At 47.6% G+C, this 15,329-nt stretch overlaps 1 protein-coding gene across 3 annotated transcripts in view; it reads right to left on the bottom strand.

The window, feature by feature from the left end:
• Positions 1-15,329, bottom strand: part of IFT52 (intraflagellar transport 52) — a 129,674-nt gene that overhangs the window by 94,708 nt on the left and 19,637 nt on the right. For all 3 annotated transcript variants that reach the window (XM_029612445.1, XM_029612444.1, XM_029612446.1), the window contains exons 5-6: positions 14,669-14,744; positions 8,258-8,329 (exon numbers count right to left, since the gene is read on the bottom strand). In XM_029612445.1, the coding sequence (XP_029468305.1) occupies positions 8,258-8,329; positions 14,669-14,744 (148 nt within the window). The remainder of the gene's footprint in view (positions 1-8,257; positions 8,330-14,668; positions 14,745-15,329) is intronic.

Genomic DNA, 15,329 nt, shown 5'->3' with positions numbered 1-15,329 from the left:
CTGCACACACCACAGTCCTGAAGAGGGCAGTAAAGCATGCACAGAAGCATGCGAAAAACGCCACCGTAGCCTATCATGTGGCGCACAGGCAAAAAGCCTATCTGTGGTGCCTAGTCCATTGGGCCGCTCAACCTGCCAGCTGCCCAGTTTCCCTAACCCCAACGGGAGCGGGAACAAATGTCAGAATGGAGTGCTGAGCACGGATACTGGAGGAAGTCCAAAAACCCCTCTAATTGCCTCTGTTTCAGAAGATAAAAACTTCTTCCTCTTTTTTTTTTTAACCGGCTGCAGGGGAAGAGGGCATCTGCTGTCACCACCATGCTTGGCCTCCTGCATCCACTGCCTTTAAGCTGTACAATCAACTAAGTCTACACCAGGAAACCCAGTTACTGGACCAAGGCACATATCTGAGGGATCATGGAAATCACCTCAGGAATTCTCAACTGGGGAGGGACCACTTGGTATCACCGCAGGAGAGTGAGGCTTTTCTTTATTCAATTTAAAATTCTCCTTCCAAAATCTGAAGCAATTCCCATAGGGAGATGCACATCCACCATCTGCTGGAGACGGAGAATACTGGCAGGCTGGGGTCACTGCAGGAGTATATATACTGTCATCTATACGCTAGGAAAGAATAAATTTTCCTTTCCTGTTCATATCCCAGATCAGTCCAGATGAGTGGGATGTACCCAAGCTCCCCTAAACCTGGCAGGAACCCAAAAGACCAGCTCACAACACAATCTCTCCAACCATGCCTCCTCCAGCTCCCAAATATCCAGTTGGTGATGTCTAGTGAAAGTGTGAAGCAAAGACCAGGTCGCCACTCGACAGATCTCCTGCGGAGAAATCAGCTGACACTCTGCCCAGCAAGCTGCCTACTCCCGGCAAAATGTGCTCGCAGCCCCTCCAGAATCAGCTGTCCTTTAAATATATACACCAGTGCGGCTGCTTCTTTTAGCTATTGAGCAATTGTGGCCTTAGAGGCGTTACTTTCTTTCTTTGCACCATTAAACAACATGACGTGATGATCAGATCTCCTAAAATCACTAGGGACTTTAAGATACCACAACAAAGTCCAGTGAATATCCAATAAATGAAGTTCCCTTACAGGCAGTGGCACTGCAGCCAAATGTCGGCATGCAAGGAGCTCCACCATCTGGCTAAAATGAAACGGAGAGACTACCTTCGGCAAAAAAAGAAAGCACTGGTCGCAATGAGATCCCATCATCCAAAATCTAAAGGAAAGGATCTCTACATGACAAGGACTGAAGATCAGAAATCCTTCTGGCTGAACAAATCGCAACCAAGAAATCTTCTTTCAAAGTAAGATCCTTCAGAGACGTCTGTCTCAAAGGCTCAAACTGAGGTCCATACAGAACCCTAAGGACCAAATTAAGGTTCCATGAAGAGCACATTCTGTGGACCGGAGGACACAAATGCTTTGCATCCTTAAGAAAATGAATCACATCTGGTATAGAAAAGAGCTTAAAGCTGCCACCTGCACTCGTAGTGAGTTATAAGCCAGACCTTTTACTAGATTCAAATATCGGACCCTGCTACACACGTAGGGTCAAGATTTTCCTCCAGACACCACGTTTCAAGCACTCACCACACTCTGACATAAGCCAGTGAAATGGGCGGTCAACTGGCTTGAAGCAACTAAATAATAATAACCGCTTCCAAGTAACATTTCCAACACTAATGTCTCCTTTCAAAGGGCAGGTTGTGAGACAAAAGCAATCCACTCGATCTGAGAAGATTGGCCCTTGCCGAAATAACCCCCACAGATGTTCTAGCCTTAGGGGCCATCCACTGCAAGATTTGCAAACCATGGCTGTCATGGCCACTCCGGCATCACTTCAACCATTCCTCCTGGGTGCCGCTCTATGGGGTAGATTTTCAAAGGGGTATGCGCGTACCCCCCGAAAACCTACCCCAAACCCCCCCTGCATGCGCCGAGCCTATTTTGCATAGGCTCGGCGGCGCACGCAAGCCCCGGGACGAGCATAAGTCCCGGGGCTTGCATGGAGGCGCGTGTTGGGGGCGTGTCGGGGGGCGTGCCGCGAGTGATGCGGCGTTTTGGGGGCAGGCCAGGGGGCGTGGCGCCGGCCCGGGGGCGTGGTCGAGGCCTCCGGACCAGCCCCCAGGTCGGGTGATGGCGCGCCAGCAGCCCGCTGCCAACAAAGGTAGGGAGGGGGTTTAGATAAGGCCGGGGGGTGGGTTAGGTAGGGGAAGGGAGGGGAAGGTGAGGGGAGGCGGAAGGAAAGTTCCCTCCGAGGCCGCTCCGATTTCGGAGCGGCCTCGGAGGGAACAGGCAGCACTCGCTGGGCTCGGCGCGCGCAGGTTGCACAAATGGGCACCCCCTTGTGCGCGCCGACCCCGGATTTTATAAGATACGCGCGTATCTTATAAAATCCAGCGTACTTTTGTTCGCGCCTGGTGTGTGAACAAAAGTACACGCTCTCGCAAAATTATAAAATCTATCCCTATATGTCGCAACACTCTGCCTATGAGGCGCCATGGGTAAAAAACATAACAGGATCCCTGGCAGCAATGGAAGGACTAGAACATCGAATCCCTCAGATCCGACCTCTCGCCTACAATGAAGAATTGGTTTGCCTTGGCATTGCACTGTGAAGCCATAAGGCTTAGCTAGGGACCAACCCACCTGCCCCAAATGAGATCCATGGCCTCTGTGGACAACTCACATTCTCCCGGATCTATCTTTTGCTGGCTGAGGTAGTCCACTTGCACAATGTCCATTCCGCCTACATGAGATGCTGCCAGTCCTGCCAAATGCTACTCCACCCAGAGAACAAGTTCCTGGGTCTTCTGAACCACCATGCATCCCTTTGTCTTGCCTTGGCGACTGATATAGGCTACTGCTGTCAACATTGTCCAAGAAAGCTCACATGGCCCAATCTTGAAATCACAGAAGGAAAGAGAGCAACGCCATACAAACTGCCCTCGTTTCTAACCAATTAACAGTCCAAAACAATTCCACTGCCGACTACCGAACTTGGGCCATCCCATGAGACTGACATCAGTGGTCACCACCACCCAGACCAGAATTTCCAACTCCATTCCTCTCTCTAAATTGGGACAAGAAAGCCACCATGAGAGACTGGAGCTTCCCTGAAGCAGTAGCGAAAGCTGAAACTCCTCCAACATTGGACTCCACCAGGACAAAAGTGCCCTCTGAAGCCTGGATTGATCTGACAGGACTCAAGGAAAGAGTTGTTTCACTTGTAAAGTAGCTGTATGTGAGCAAATACCAACGGAACTAATTCCAGCACAGAAGCCATAGAACCCAGGACCTGCAAATAATCCCAGACCCTGAATACCGAAAGCAGTAGCAACCGACAGACCTAAGCCTGAAACTTCGTCACCCTGTCTGAAGTGAGGAACACTTGTTGATGCGGGTGTCAAATCACGCTCCCAGTTACTCCAGCAATTGGAATGGAACTAGATTGATGTTTGATAGGTTTACCACCCAGCCCAAAGACTGCAACGTCCATATGACCCAATGAACCAACTGACTTTGCTCAAATCCAACTCTGACTTTGCTCAAATGAGCCAGTTGTCCAAGTACGAGTGAACTAATATGCCTTCCTTTCTCAGTATCATGGCTACCACCACCATTACTTTGGTAAAAGTCTGTGGCACCATCGCCAAATTGAATAGAAGAGCCCAAAATTGACAATGCTCTCCCAGCACCATAAACCGCAGGAACTTTTGATGTTCTGGCCAGATGGGAATGTGCAGATAGGTTTCTGTTACATTCAACGATGCCAGAAAAAGCCCCCTTGCGAACCTCTCTCCATTGAAAAACGTGGCATCCAAAGTACTGCATTGATCTTCTTCAGATCCAGAATGGGCCAAAAGATACATTCCTTTTTCAGAACCACAAAATAGATAAGAGTATGAAATGGCCGACACTATGTTTCTTGCCAACAGATGCAGAAGAGTGTACAAGGCATCAATGTAGGACACCCCCACTCCCAAGGGCTTCATAATGGCTGACGGATCCGCCTCAGACACCTGGAGTTGTTGAACCCAGCGCAAGTGGGCGCATGCCATGAAGCTACTGCAAACAGCAACCTGGAAGCCCAAAGCGGAGACTTCGCACATTGTCTGAACAATTTCCAACCGGCTTATGCCATGAAGCTACTACATACAGCAGCCTGTTTTCTTGTCCCCACATGAATGGCAGCATTTCCTGCACTCCTCGGACACTGTCATGTTGGGGATTGCAGCTACACATGCAGTCAGCATTTGTCAACTCCCCACACAGCATAAAAACTGTACCGAAGTGGATCCCAGCCATTTCCTGGCTCCCCTACCAGCACCACAGCTGCTGAGCAGGCCCATCTCCCGGCATCCAGCCTCACTTTCTTTTTCTAGTAACCAAACACTCCCTTAACAATAGCTAGCAAAGGCCAAGAGACTAATGAGAGCTGCATGTGAATAAGGAGGGAGCCAGACCACCGGAAATCAATCTCCCCACAGCCACTGGGCTACGACCAATTAGGGTTACCAACCCCCTGCTCGCCCTACTTTCCCATAGTGATGGTACTTCAAGGAACCAGATTCCCGAAATTAATTTTTTTTTCTTTCCAATGAGACACCTCTGGAGGACCTTTTTGCACCTCTCCTCTCTAAGAAGGTCTTGTGCTTAAGGAAAAACTCCAGCAAAAAAAGGTTCTCTTCCTTTAGTTCCCATCCCACGGGTAGGACCAGAACCCCCGTCTCTCTGAGAATCCCCACAACATGAGGCAATAGTGGGTTGTCTATAGCATCCTCCACTACAGAGCTCTGCAACGTGGGAGCACATTCCAAAATGGCCACCATTCCCACCATCAGCGAGTTTGCTCCAGAGAGTCACAAGTAACCCACAGCTACTGCTACTTCCCCCCGAGTGATATCTGTGGCAGAAAGGGATTCTCCTGAAGGTCCTTCCTCACTTCCCTTGCACAAGCACCATTGCCCTTCGGTCACCACAGGCTACATAGTGCTTCCTATGCCACTCTACTGTGGCCAGCTTGAGCCTAAACACTGTGTGGGAACTGAAGCAACAAATGTGCCCAAATCATTTTTTCACCCTCCATGCAGTTAAAATTCTTTCACTGGTTTCCACACCACGAGAAACTTACTGCACAAGTTCCTTCGTTTTCCAGTCGCACCAAGCTGCCTCTAACATTTTCTCTTTTTTTTTTTTTTTTTTAATAGATTTAATTAAAGTGATTATGCACCCAAAGCAGTCACAGACAAATTAGAAAATATTTCCCTTTAGCTGATCTTGCTCTGGAAAGAGCTAAAGCATTCAGAGAGAGGAGGAAGAAGCAGGGTATGAGGGAGCCAGCGCCACTGGCTATCAAACCCTCCTAAAGGTCCAGAAAGAAGCAAAAGAAGGGCCACTGACCCCGTTTGCCCTGCTCTACCAGGGGGATGGTCCTCCACAGAACCTAGCACCCCTGGAAGCAATTTTCCTTTCTCCTCCTTTTATTTGTATTTATGTATTTATTTTAACTTCCAGACTGTAGATTTTACACCTCTACCATTTGCTGGAGGCAGAGAAATACTGAAGGACTGCAGTGTCTGAAAAGTTTTTATTCTCTGTCTTCATCTGCCTGTAGGGATGATCTGAGGTATAAACCAGAATGCTTATTTTAAAAAACAAAGTACCCACATTTTCTGTGAAAATTATCATAAAGTGTACAGTTTAAAGTGGCCACATATTCTAGTTGAAAACTGTCCCATAACAGCAGTAGAAACACAAACAATGCATGCTTCATGTACTAGGGCTTTTACCAATGGCACATTTCCAATTCAATCAATACGGATTGAGGGTGGGGGGTTAAGTTCAAACCTCTAAAACAGAGGGCATTTCTATTTTTATAGCATGTTTCTAAAGAATCTTACAACAATTACTCTGCTATGAAAATGTGAGGTAAAACCTTCCCTGAACAGCTCTCTAGACACAAATAATTTAAACAAATTCACGCAGGAATGCTCTACAGCAACATTTCTGTTCAGTCGTCACAGAAACCTGGACATCCTACTTGCAGCAATATTGAATAGTATTTTTTTCTGGTTAATAACTGCTGCTGAAACACTCAGCTACACAAAAAGAAATGCAGGTGATGTCTTCTATCACCTTATTTCCCCTTTATTCTCTAATACAGTGGTTCTCAACCTTTTTCCCATCGTGACACACCTGACAGACCAAGCTCACATATGTGACACACTGCTCATTACAATTCACGGCAGAAATAAAAAACAAAGGCCCAGTATTATTTTTATTGTTAAGAATGATACAAGGGAAAGATAAGTACTCTGACTGATCAGAAATTGCATAAATAGTAAACATCCCATACCAAAACAGCACCAATTTCCAGCACTCAAAGCAAAACTGAAAATATTACACCAGGCCTTAAAACTCCAAAATTCCTCCTATTAGGAAAATGGACCAAGCCAGACTGCTATAGAGCCCTACACAGAAACTACACGCCAGCATAATACCTCATCTCAGTCACATGTGTAGACCCTCACCTAACAAAGAATAAAGAGACCATAAAGCATAACTAGAAGTGTGCAGACAAAAACTGAACTGGAAACCACAACAAGCCAGTGAGACTGTATGCAATGTAACAAAGGAAAAGGAGAATCACCAATAGTCCTCATCAAACAAATCAAGAAATATAAAATCAATAGCTGTAAAACCATAATAATAAAAAAAAAAAACAGATTATTTTGAAACAGCTAATGAATGGAATATCCAATAATTACAAACTCATATAAAAAATTTCTATATATATATATAAAATATTTCAAAATAGCAGGCACAAAGACCCAATAGTGAAAAATAATAAGGATAAAAAAAATGCTTTGCTCTGCATACCTGGGAACGTTTGATATCCAGGTGCCCTGAGATTGTTTTGATTTAGCAGGAGAAGGGATGGTTTTCTTGCAACTTTCTCCTCTTTCTCAGTCACACACAAGTTCTCTCTCACACTGACTCTCAATCACATACATATACGCATGCTCTCTCTCTCACTTACACAGGCTCTCAATCACGCATATACTCATACTTTTTCTCTCTCACTTATATAGGCTCTTAAACACACATGCTGTCTTTTCACACACACACACACACACACACACACAACACAGGCTTTCAATCACACACTTAGATACATGCTCTTTCCCTCACACATACAGACTCTCATTCACACACCTACACGCATACTCTCTCTCTTTCTCACTTACACAGTGACTCTCAATCACATTCTCACATACTCTCGTCTACACCGGCTCTCAATCACATACAGTCACACAAGCTCTCTCTCTCTCACTTATACACACAGGCTCTTAATCACACATACACACATGATCTCTCTCACACATACAGGTTCTCAGTCATACACTTACATTCATGCTATCTCTCTCACACACAAAGGATCTCAATCACAATTAGGTTCTCAATCACACACACATGCTCTCTTTCACACAAACAGGTTTTCAATCACACACTTACACATACAGGCTCTGTCACACACACAGGATCTCAAACACATATGCTTGTTCACTCACTCACTCTCTCTCTACCGAACTAGTGGCAGCAGCAGCCTCCTCCACTTCCAGCCCTCGCGGCCTCGAGAAAGGAGTCCTATCTGCTGCAGGGGCTGACATTACTCCTCTTTTGCTCTGCACCGCACTGCTCATTTTTCAGGCCATGCCTCGCTTCGCTTCTTCGGGCCGATGCTGCCCACATTAGCATGGTCTCATCTTCCCGTGTGCGCGGCCGCTGCATACCACTATCTTTTCTGGGCTACGGGGGGGGGGGAAGAAGAGACCATGCCGGTGCTGCTGACTCCAGCTCTTCTGGTGTGTTCCACCTGGGCTGATAGCATTTTAAGCCTGGGCGGAGAGAGAGTTCCTATTTCGCTGGGAGAAGGGGAGCGGCTGGGCCAGCGGGGGACCAGGAAGTGTGGCGACACACCTGCGTGTGCTTGACGACACACTGGTTGAGAACCACTGCTCTAGTATATAAGATTTGTTTAGTTTAGGTAGAAAGATATGTTGCATGTGAAAAAATAAAGCAGTGAACTGGTAGATGTCACTGTAGTGTTTCAGGGTGTTTCAGAAATCAGAAGCAAATCTATCTCATGCAGTCATTGTGCATATGCTAAAAAATAGACCTATTTGTGGTTTGAAGATTGGCGTTGGCCACCCCTGAGCTAGAATTACCACTTACTGCGCATTGTTTCCACTGTTGTCTTCATCTATTATCCCAGGAATAGCTTTTCCTGCAGCTCGGCTGATCTCTCTGAAATTATGAAAAAAATCACAAATGGTACGACTAAGTAAGCAGTGCTGTCTTCTTACATGCACATGTTTGGGCATGGTGTGTTCCAATTCAGAATATTTAATTGATCTGATGTAAAAGTATTATGCTTAATCACAATATTTTTCTTTTATTAAATTCCTAATTAGTATTTTGAGAATCATCACTTTACATAAAATCTGTCAGAATGGTGCAGTTAGTGATGGAGGCAATCTTAAAGATAATTAGCATTTCAAGATGCTCCAGAATTGTAAGCAAAGTTGCTTATCTATAACAGATGTTCTCCTAGGACAGCAAGATGTTAGTCCTCACACATGGGTGACATCATCGGATGAAGCCAGGCACGGAAAACTTATGTCAAAGTTTCTAGAAACTTTGACTGGCACACTGAGCATGTCCATCATGCCAATAATCATGCATCCACGTGGGGGTCCCTCTTCAGTCTTGTAACATAGAAATATGAAAAAATAAAATAAACACAGGAGAAATCCAAATCCATGGGGTGGCAGGCGGGTTTCATGAAGACTAACATCCTACTGTCCTAGGAGAACACCTGTTACAGGTAAGCAACTCTGCTTTCTCCTAGGCCAAGCAGGATGGTAGTCCTCACACATGGGTGAATCCCTAGCTACAGGCTGTCCCCAAAGACAAAACGACCAACAGACACTTAACCATGTGCCAATGGGCACAAGAACAGCGGTCCTGTTGGTAACTGAGACAGCCTGAACCCGAAAAATGGGCCGTAGGTAGGAAGAGTTGGGTTTTACAGCTGAAAGAGATTCCAGATGACAGACTGGCCAAAGCTGCTATCGTGTTGGCCATCCCTGTCCAGACAGCAGTGAGAGGCAACAGTGTGGAGAGAATGCCTTAAAGATCTCATCCATGGGGACCACTCTCAAGTGGGCCACTGAGGTTGTCATGGCTCTGACAGAATGAGTCCCATCTGAGTATAGCAGAAAGAGATGCAATCTGCCAGCCAGTTGGACAGGATCTGCTTAGCAACCGCAACTCTAATCTATTCCTGTCTAAAGAGAAGAAGAGCTGCATAGACTGCCTATGGCTTGCCGTTCGCTCCAAGTAGAAAGCTAAGGCTCTCTTGCAATTCAGACTGTGCAGAGCCCATAAGCCCTGCTGCAAATGAGGCCTGGGAAAAAAAGGTGGGCAGGCCAATTGACTGGTTAGGATGGAAATCCATCATCACCTTAGGCAGGAGTTTACGTTGCATGCACAGAACCACCCTATTATAGAAGAACTTCATGTAGGGTGGATACGTCACCAAGGCCTGAAGCTCACTGACTCCGCGCGCTGACGTGACTGCAACCAAAAATATGACCTTCCAGGTCAGGTCCTTGAGGTCACAAGAACGCAATGGCTCAAAAGGAGCTTTCATGAGCTGAGCCAACACCACATTGAGGTCCCAAGACACAGCGGGAGGTCGCAGGGGAGGCTTCAACTGAAATAGACCCCGCATAAAGCAACCCACTATGGGTGGCACAGAGATGGGCGAACCATCCACACCCTGGCGGTAGGCACCGATAGCACTCAGCTGCACCCTAATGGTTTTGGTCTTTAAGCCAGTGTCTGAAATGTGCAGGAGGTAGTCCAGCAGTTTCGGTGTGGAGCAGGAGAATGAGTCCAAGCTGTGGCGCTCATACCACTCGGAAAACCTCCTCCACTTCAGACCATAAGTCTTCCAGTGGAAGCCTTCCTGGAAGCCATCAGGACCCGAGACACATCATCTGACAGGTCAAGGGGCTGTAGAATTAACCTTTTAACATCCAGGCCATCAGGGACAAGGCCCCGAGGTTGGGATGGCACAGCCTGCCCTGATCCTGCATGATGAGGTCTGGGGAAGTCTCCAGACTGATCGGTTCCCAGAGAAAAAGATCCCGCAGGAGTGGAAACCAGATCTGCCTCAGCCAATGAGGGGCTATAAGGATCATGGTCCGTCCCCCCCATCCTGTCAGAGCTTCAGGAGAGTCTTCATCACCAGAGGAAGTGAAAGATGTGTGTACAGAAGGCCCTTGCCCCAATGGTGGGCAAAGGTGGCCGAGCCGCCCCCCCTGTACAGGAAGCAGAACTGGTCTACCTTCCTGTTAAAGGGGGGTGCAAAGAGATCCACATCTGAGGTGCCCCAGAGACGGAAGATCCGATCTGCCACCTCCTGATTCAGGGACCATTTGTGGGGTCAGAAGGCCCAACTCAGCCTGTCCACCACCACATTCTCTGTCCCGGCTAGATAGATGGCTCAGAGCACCATACCGTGGGACAGAGCCCATGACCAAAGCTGAACTGCTTCCTGGCTCAGGAGGAATGACCTCATACTTCCCTGCTTGTTGATGTACCACATCGCCATCTGATTATTGGTCTGGATCAGGACTGCTTTGTTGGTCATGAGGAGCTCCAGGAAGTTGATATGACACTGTGCTTCCTGGGCAGACCATAGACCCTGGGTAAGGCGTCCCTCCACACATCCCACCCGAGGGTGGATGCATCCGTAGGGAGCACAATCTGGACAGAGGGAGACTAAAAAGGAACCCCTGCTCCAATTGGGCAGACTCTCCCACCACCACAAGGAGTCCTGGAGAGGCAGAGTAATGCAGATGAGAACATAGAGGTCTTGGGTGGCCTACTGCCACTGGGACCACAAGGTCCATTGAGCTCTGCGCATATGTAAGTGAGCGAAGAGGGTAACATGGACGGTCGTGGCTATGTGATCCAGGAGCCATAGCATGCAGTGAGCTGAGACCTGCTGGCTCCGTTGGATCACACCAGCAAGAGATGCCAGGGTGAGCACCTGATCACGAGAAAGAAAAGCTCTGGCTTGAGAAATGTCCAACCAGACGCCGATGAAGCTCAACTGAGGCGACGGAACAAGCTGGGACTTCGGGTAGTTGAAAACAAATCCCAGGGACTCCAACACCTGAACTGTCAAGCGCAGGGAACGTAGCACTTCCTCCTGGGTGGTGCTTTTAACCAGCCAATCATCCAGTTAGGGAAACACCAGCACCCCTAGTCTGCAGAGGTGTGCACCCACCACTGCCAGACACTTGGTGAAGACACGTAGGACTGGGGGCGAGGTTGAAGGGCAAACACTCTGTACTGGAAATATCTGGATATCTCCTGTGATGCAGAAGATCTCGATATGGACGTTCGCATCTTTTAGATTGAGGGAGCAAAGCTAATGCCCAGAGAGTCCATCTTGAATTTTTCTCTTTTTAGAAACTTGTTTAAGGCTTTCAAGTACAGAAAAGGACAGAGTCCCCCAGTTCTCTTTGAAATCAGGAAATATTGGGAGTAGAACCCCCGCCCACATTGCTGCAGCGGAACCGGCTCAACTGCCCTAGCCATTTCGAGGGCGGAGAGCTCCATCAGAAATATTTCCTGATGTCAGGACGGACCTCAAAAGGGGGCCGGGGAGAGTCTGATGGGACATCCAAGAAGTTCAGCTCATACCCTCGACAAACGATGGACAGAACCCACTGGTTCGAGATGACATTGGGCCAACGGTCTACAAAGAATAGCAGGCAGCCTCTGACCAGAGGGTCTGGCGTCACGGGCATGGGCGGCTAGCTGATGCTCCCTTGCAGCCAGTCAAAACTCCATATCAAGGCTTGTCTTGGGCACCGGCTGAGGTCTGGGGGTCCGCTGCTGTCTAGGACAACCCCTAGAGCTCACAAGCTGGGAACAGGCGTGAGAGGCAGGAGGATAGTATTTCCTCTGGCCACAAAAGGACCTTCTTGGGTCTTGTAGAGAGGACTTCCTGGCTGAAGGCAGTGGGTCAGACGTACTGGAAGAGAGATGTTGCAGGGTTTCATGGTGATTTCACCTTGTCACCAAAGAGGTTTTCGCCAGTAAGGTCAATGAGCTTCTCCTGCACCTCTGGCCGGAGATCAAAAGCTCAGAGACAGGCCATCCTAGGGGCACCAATTCCCGCAGATGCTATCCTCGCCGCTGTCTTAAAAACATAATGGGTGGACTGCACTTCATGTTTGCCATATTCAAGGCCCTGCTATATGACCGCCAAAAAAGCGATCTGCTGCTGCTGGGGCAGGCGCTCAGACAGGTCCTGGATCTGCTTCCATAAATTTCGAGAATATTGCATCATGTACAATTGGTAAGAGGTATAAGGTTGATCAGCATGGCGCCAGGAAACACCTTCCTACCCAGCACATCCAGAGCCCTGTGTTCCCGTCCCGGAGGGGCAGAGGCATGAGTGCAAGAATGCTTGGCCTTCTTAAGAGTGAACTCCACCACAACCAACGTGTGTGGGAGTTGATGCTTCTCAAACTCCAAAGCGCGCTGGACCAAGTAAACTGCATCAGCCTTCCAATTGACCGAAGGCACAGAGATGGGGTGTTACCAAATTGGAAGGAACAGCTTTTTAAAGATCTCATGGACAGGAACAGCCAGCACCTCCTTCGAAGCATCCACAAACTGGAGAACCTCCAGAATTTTGTGTATGGCATCCTCTTCCATTAGCATTTGGAATGGAATGTGCCATGGCCTGCGCAAACCCAGCAAAGGTTAAGTCCTCAGGCGGGGACCAGTGCCATTCCTCCAGAGGAGACTGGTCTGAGGGAAGGTCACTAGAGTCATTTGAAGAAGACTGAGTTATCATCCTCCCCATGGGTCATAAGGGGCATCATTGCTGAGATCGCCCGGAGACACCAGTGGAGGGTCCTTTCCCAGGCCCTGCAGCTTGGGCACCTAGGGCATCGATGGCCCCAAAGGTCCCGGAACCGGACCTGGCAATGTTGGCCATGAAACCAAGGGCCTCAACAGTGCCGCGGGCTTCAAAGGGCCTTCCTTCTCGGAGGAACCCACAATGGGAGGAGGAGCCAACGGTGGCTGCCAGGGCATCGATGGACCCCCAGACACTGGCAGTGGCTGCATAGGGAGAATGCTGAGAAGGATGTCGAGGCACTCCAGTAGCGATGCCAACATAGAGGGCGCAGGATCTGGCACTGGTGGAGGTGCCCATGGGGGTCGGTGGTTCGGACAACCACCAGTTGCACCCTGCGTTCCAATTCCTCCTGAAAATCAACCGAAAACAGAACGGACAGAGAAGGGGGAGGCAAAACCGGATCTGCTCTGGAGCCCAGAGGGAGATCGGTGCCCTGCACCAGAATCAGTGGGGAACGCCTGGGACCCCTGGGTTCAATGGAGTGTTGCCTCCTTGCTGCAGGGTTGCTTTGGGTGCATCACAGCAGGCACTGGTACTGACCCAAGCCCGGCCCCCTGCGAAGACTGAGACCGGTGACAGTCCTTCCTGGACTTCCCATGGTGCTTGGCCTAGTTTTTCCTCAGCACCAAGGAGGAAGGAGACAATCCAGAAGACCTCAAGTGAGAAGAGACCGACAAAGGCTTTTCCCTGGCATCCCTCTCTACCGAGGGTCCCGTTGGAGGGGTGCATATTGAAGGCTCGGTGTCCATAGATTCCCTTCGGCTTTTCAGTGTCTATGCCCCCGACGTTGGAGTCAAGGATTCGGATTTCTTCTATCCGAAGAGCTTCTCCATTTTATCCAGGTGGGCACACTGGCCCTTGGGGGTCATCTGGTTGCAAAAACGACACCCCTGAATGTGCCCCCAGGCAAAGGATACACACATCAAGCAGATCCATGAGGGACATGGTCCAAGGGCACTGGGGACACTGAAGAAAACCCAATGACACCATACCAAGAAGACCTAACATGCGGTCGATGACCAGCGGATCCAGAAGGAAACACTACCGGGAAGCGAACGCACAGAATGAAGAAAATTTACCGTGCCACCCATCTAACTAAGTCTGGGGGATGGAGAGAGACCCGACACAGGAAAGTCATAGAATCGACCGAGAAAAAGCTTTCCATAAAAAAACAAAACAAAACTAGAGCACGAGTTCCACAACCGCGAGACTACCGCTCTGTGAAAAAGAAGAAACTGAAGAGGGACCCCGCATGGATGCACGGTTAGTGGCATGCTGTGAGAACTACCAGCCTGCTTGTTCTAGGAGAAATGGCCATCACTTCTATTTTAATTCACCCGATATAAAGATTATGAGAGTTGGATGATAAATATCATAACTTTATACACACAACAGCATCATACCTGCTTATAACAGACATAAAATGTCAAAATACATAATAAACCAGTTGTATTGAGGGTAACATAGGTCAAAACTATAACCACCTCATTCCTTGTTACAAAGCAATGGCAGTGTCTCCCTCCTGGAGGAAAGTAGATACCAAATTTTTCACAACAAGCCAGTTAATTTAATCAAACTACATGCAGAAGGAATTTAACAAACTTATTATATGTTGAGGAATCAACATCAATTACCTATTCAAAACTCCATTGGAGACGAGAGCTTCTTTTGGATGGAAATACTTGTAATATACATTTCTCACAACAGCATCTTACAGAGAAAAAGACATTTTAGACAATTTGTATCTTTTGTGCAAGAAACCATCAAGTTTATATAGCCAGAGAGGATGGGTTGGCCCACTTCACTGGGCACTAATTAAAAGCAAAAGAAAAATGTATACAATAAAAATTAAATCAGTTTTAAAATCCAAAGGAAGGCGATAGTCTTTACAAACTGCTTTTACATAGATATGTGTTCTGTACTATTACCAACAGAGCCACTACACTAATAATCATGAATGCTGAAGACCATCTTTTATCTTGGATGACTGTAGCTGTCTTATGAGGATTTTTGTCCTTTGATATAAAGGGCTCTTTCAAGTTAAAGTGGTTTATCTATTTTTATGATATTTTATAAGACTATTTCAATGCTAGGATTTTAGAAAGTATGGCTTTGGTGGTGGGGGGTTAGTATTGATTTGTGTACATGGATTTACTATGATGTATTTTATATTAAAATGTTATTGTGCACAGCAATATACAATCTTTGTTGATCTGGAAGATGATTCATAAATGATGGGGAAATAAATTCATCTTTTATTCTTGTCAAAAAAAAAAACCCCAAATTAAATGTAAA

Source organism: Rhinatrema bivittatum, chromosome 8 (assembly GCF_901001135.1).
Source record: "Rhinatrema bivittatum chromosome 8, aRhiBiv1.1, whole genome shotgun sequence".
NCBI classification, from domain to species: Eukaryota; Metazoa; Chordata; class Amphibia; order Gymnophiona; family Rhinatrematidae; genus Rhinatrema; species Rhinatrema bivittatum.
Note: the sequence above shows the minus strand (reverse complement) of the source record. Positions and strands in the feature narration are given on the sequence as shown.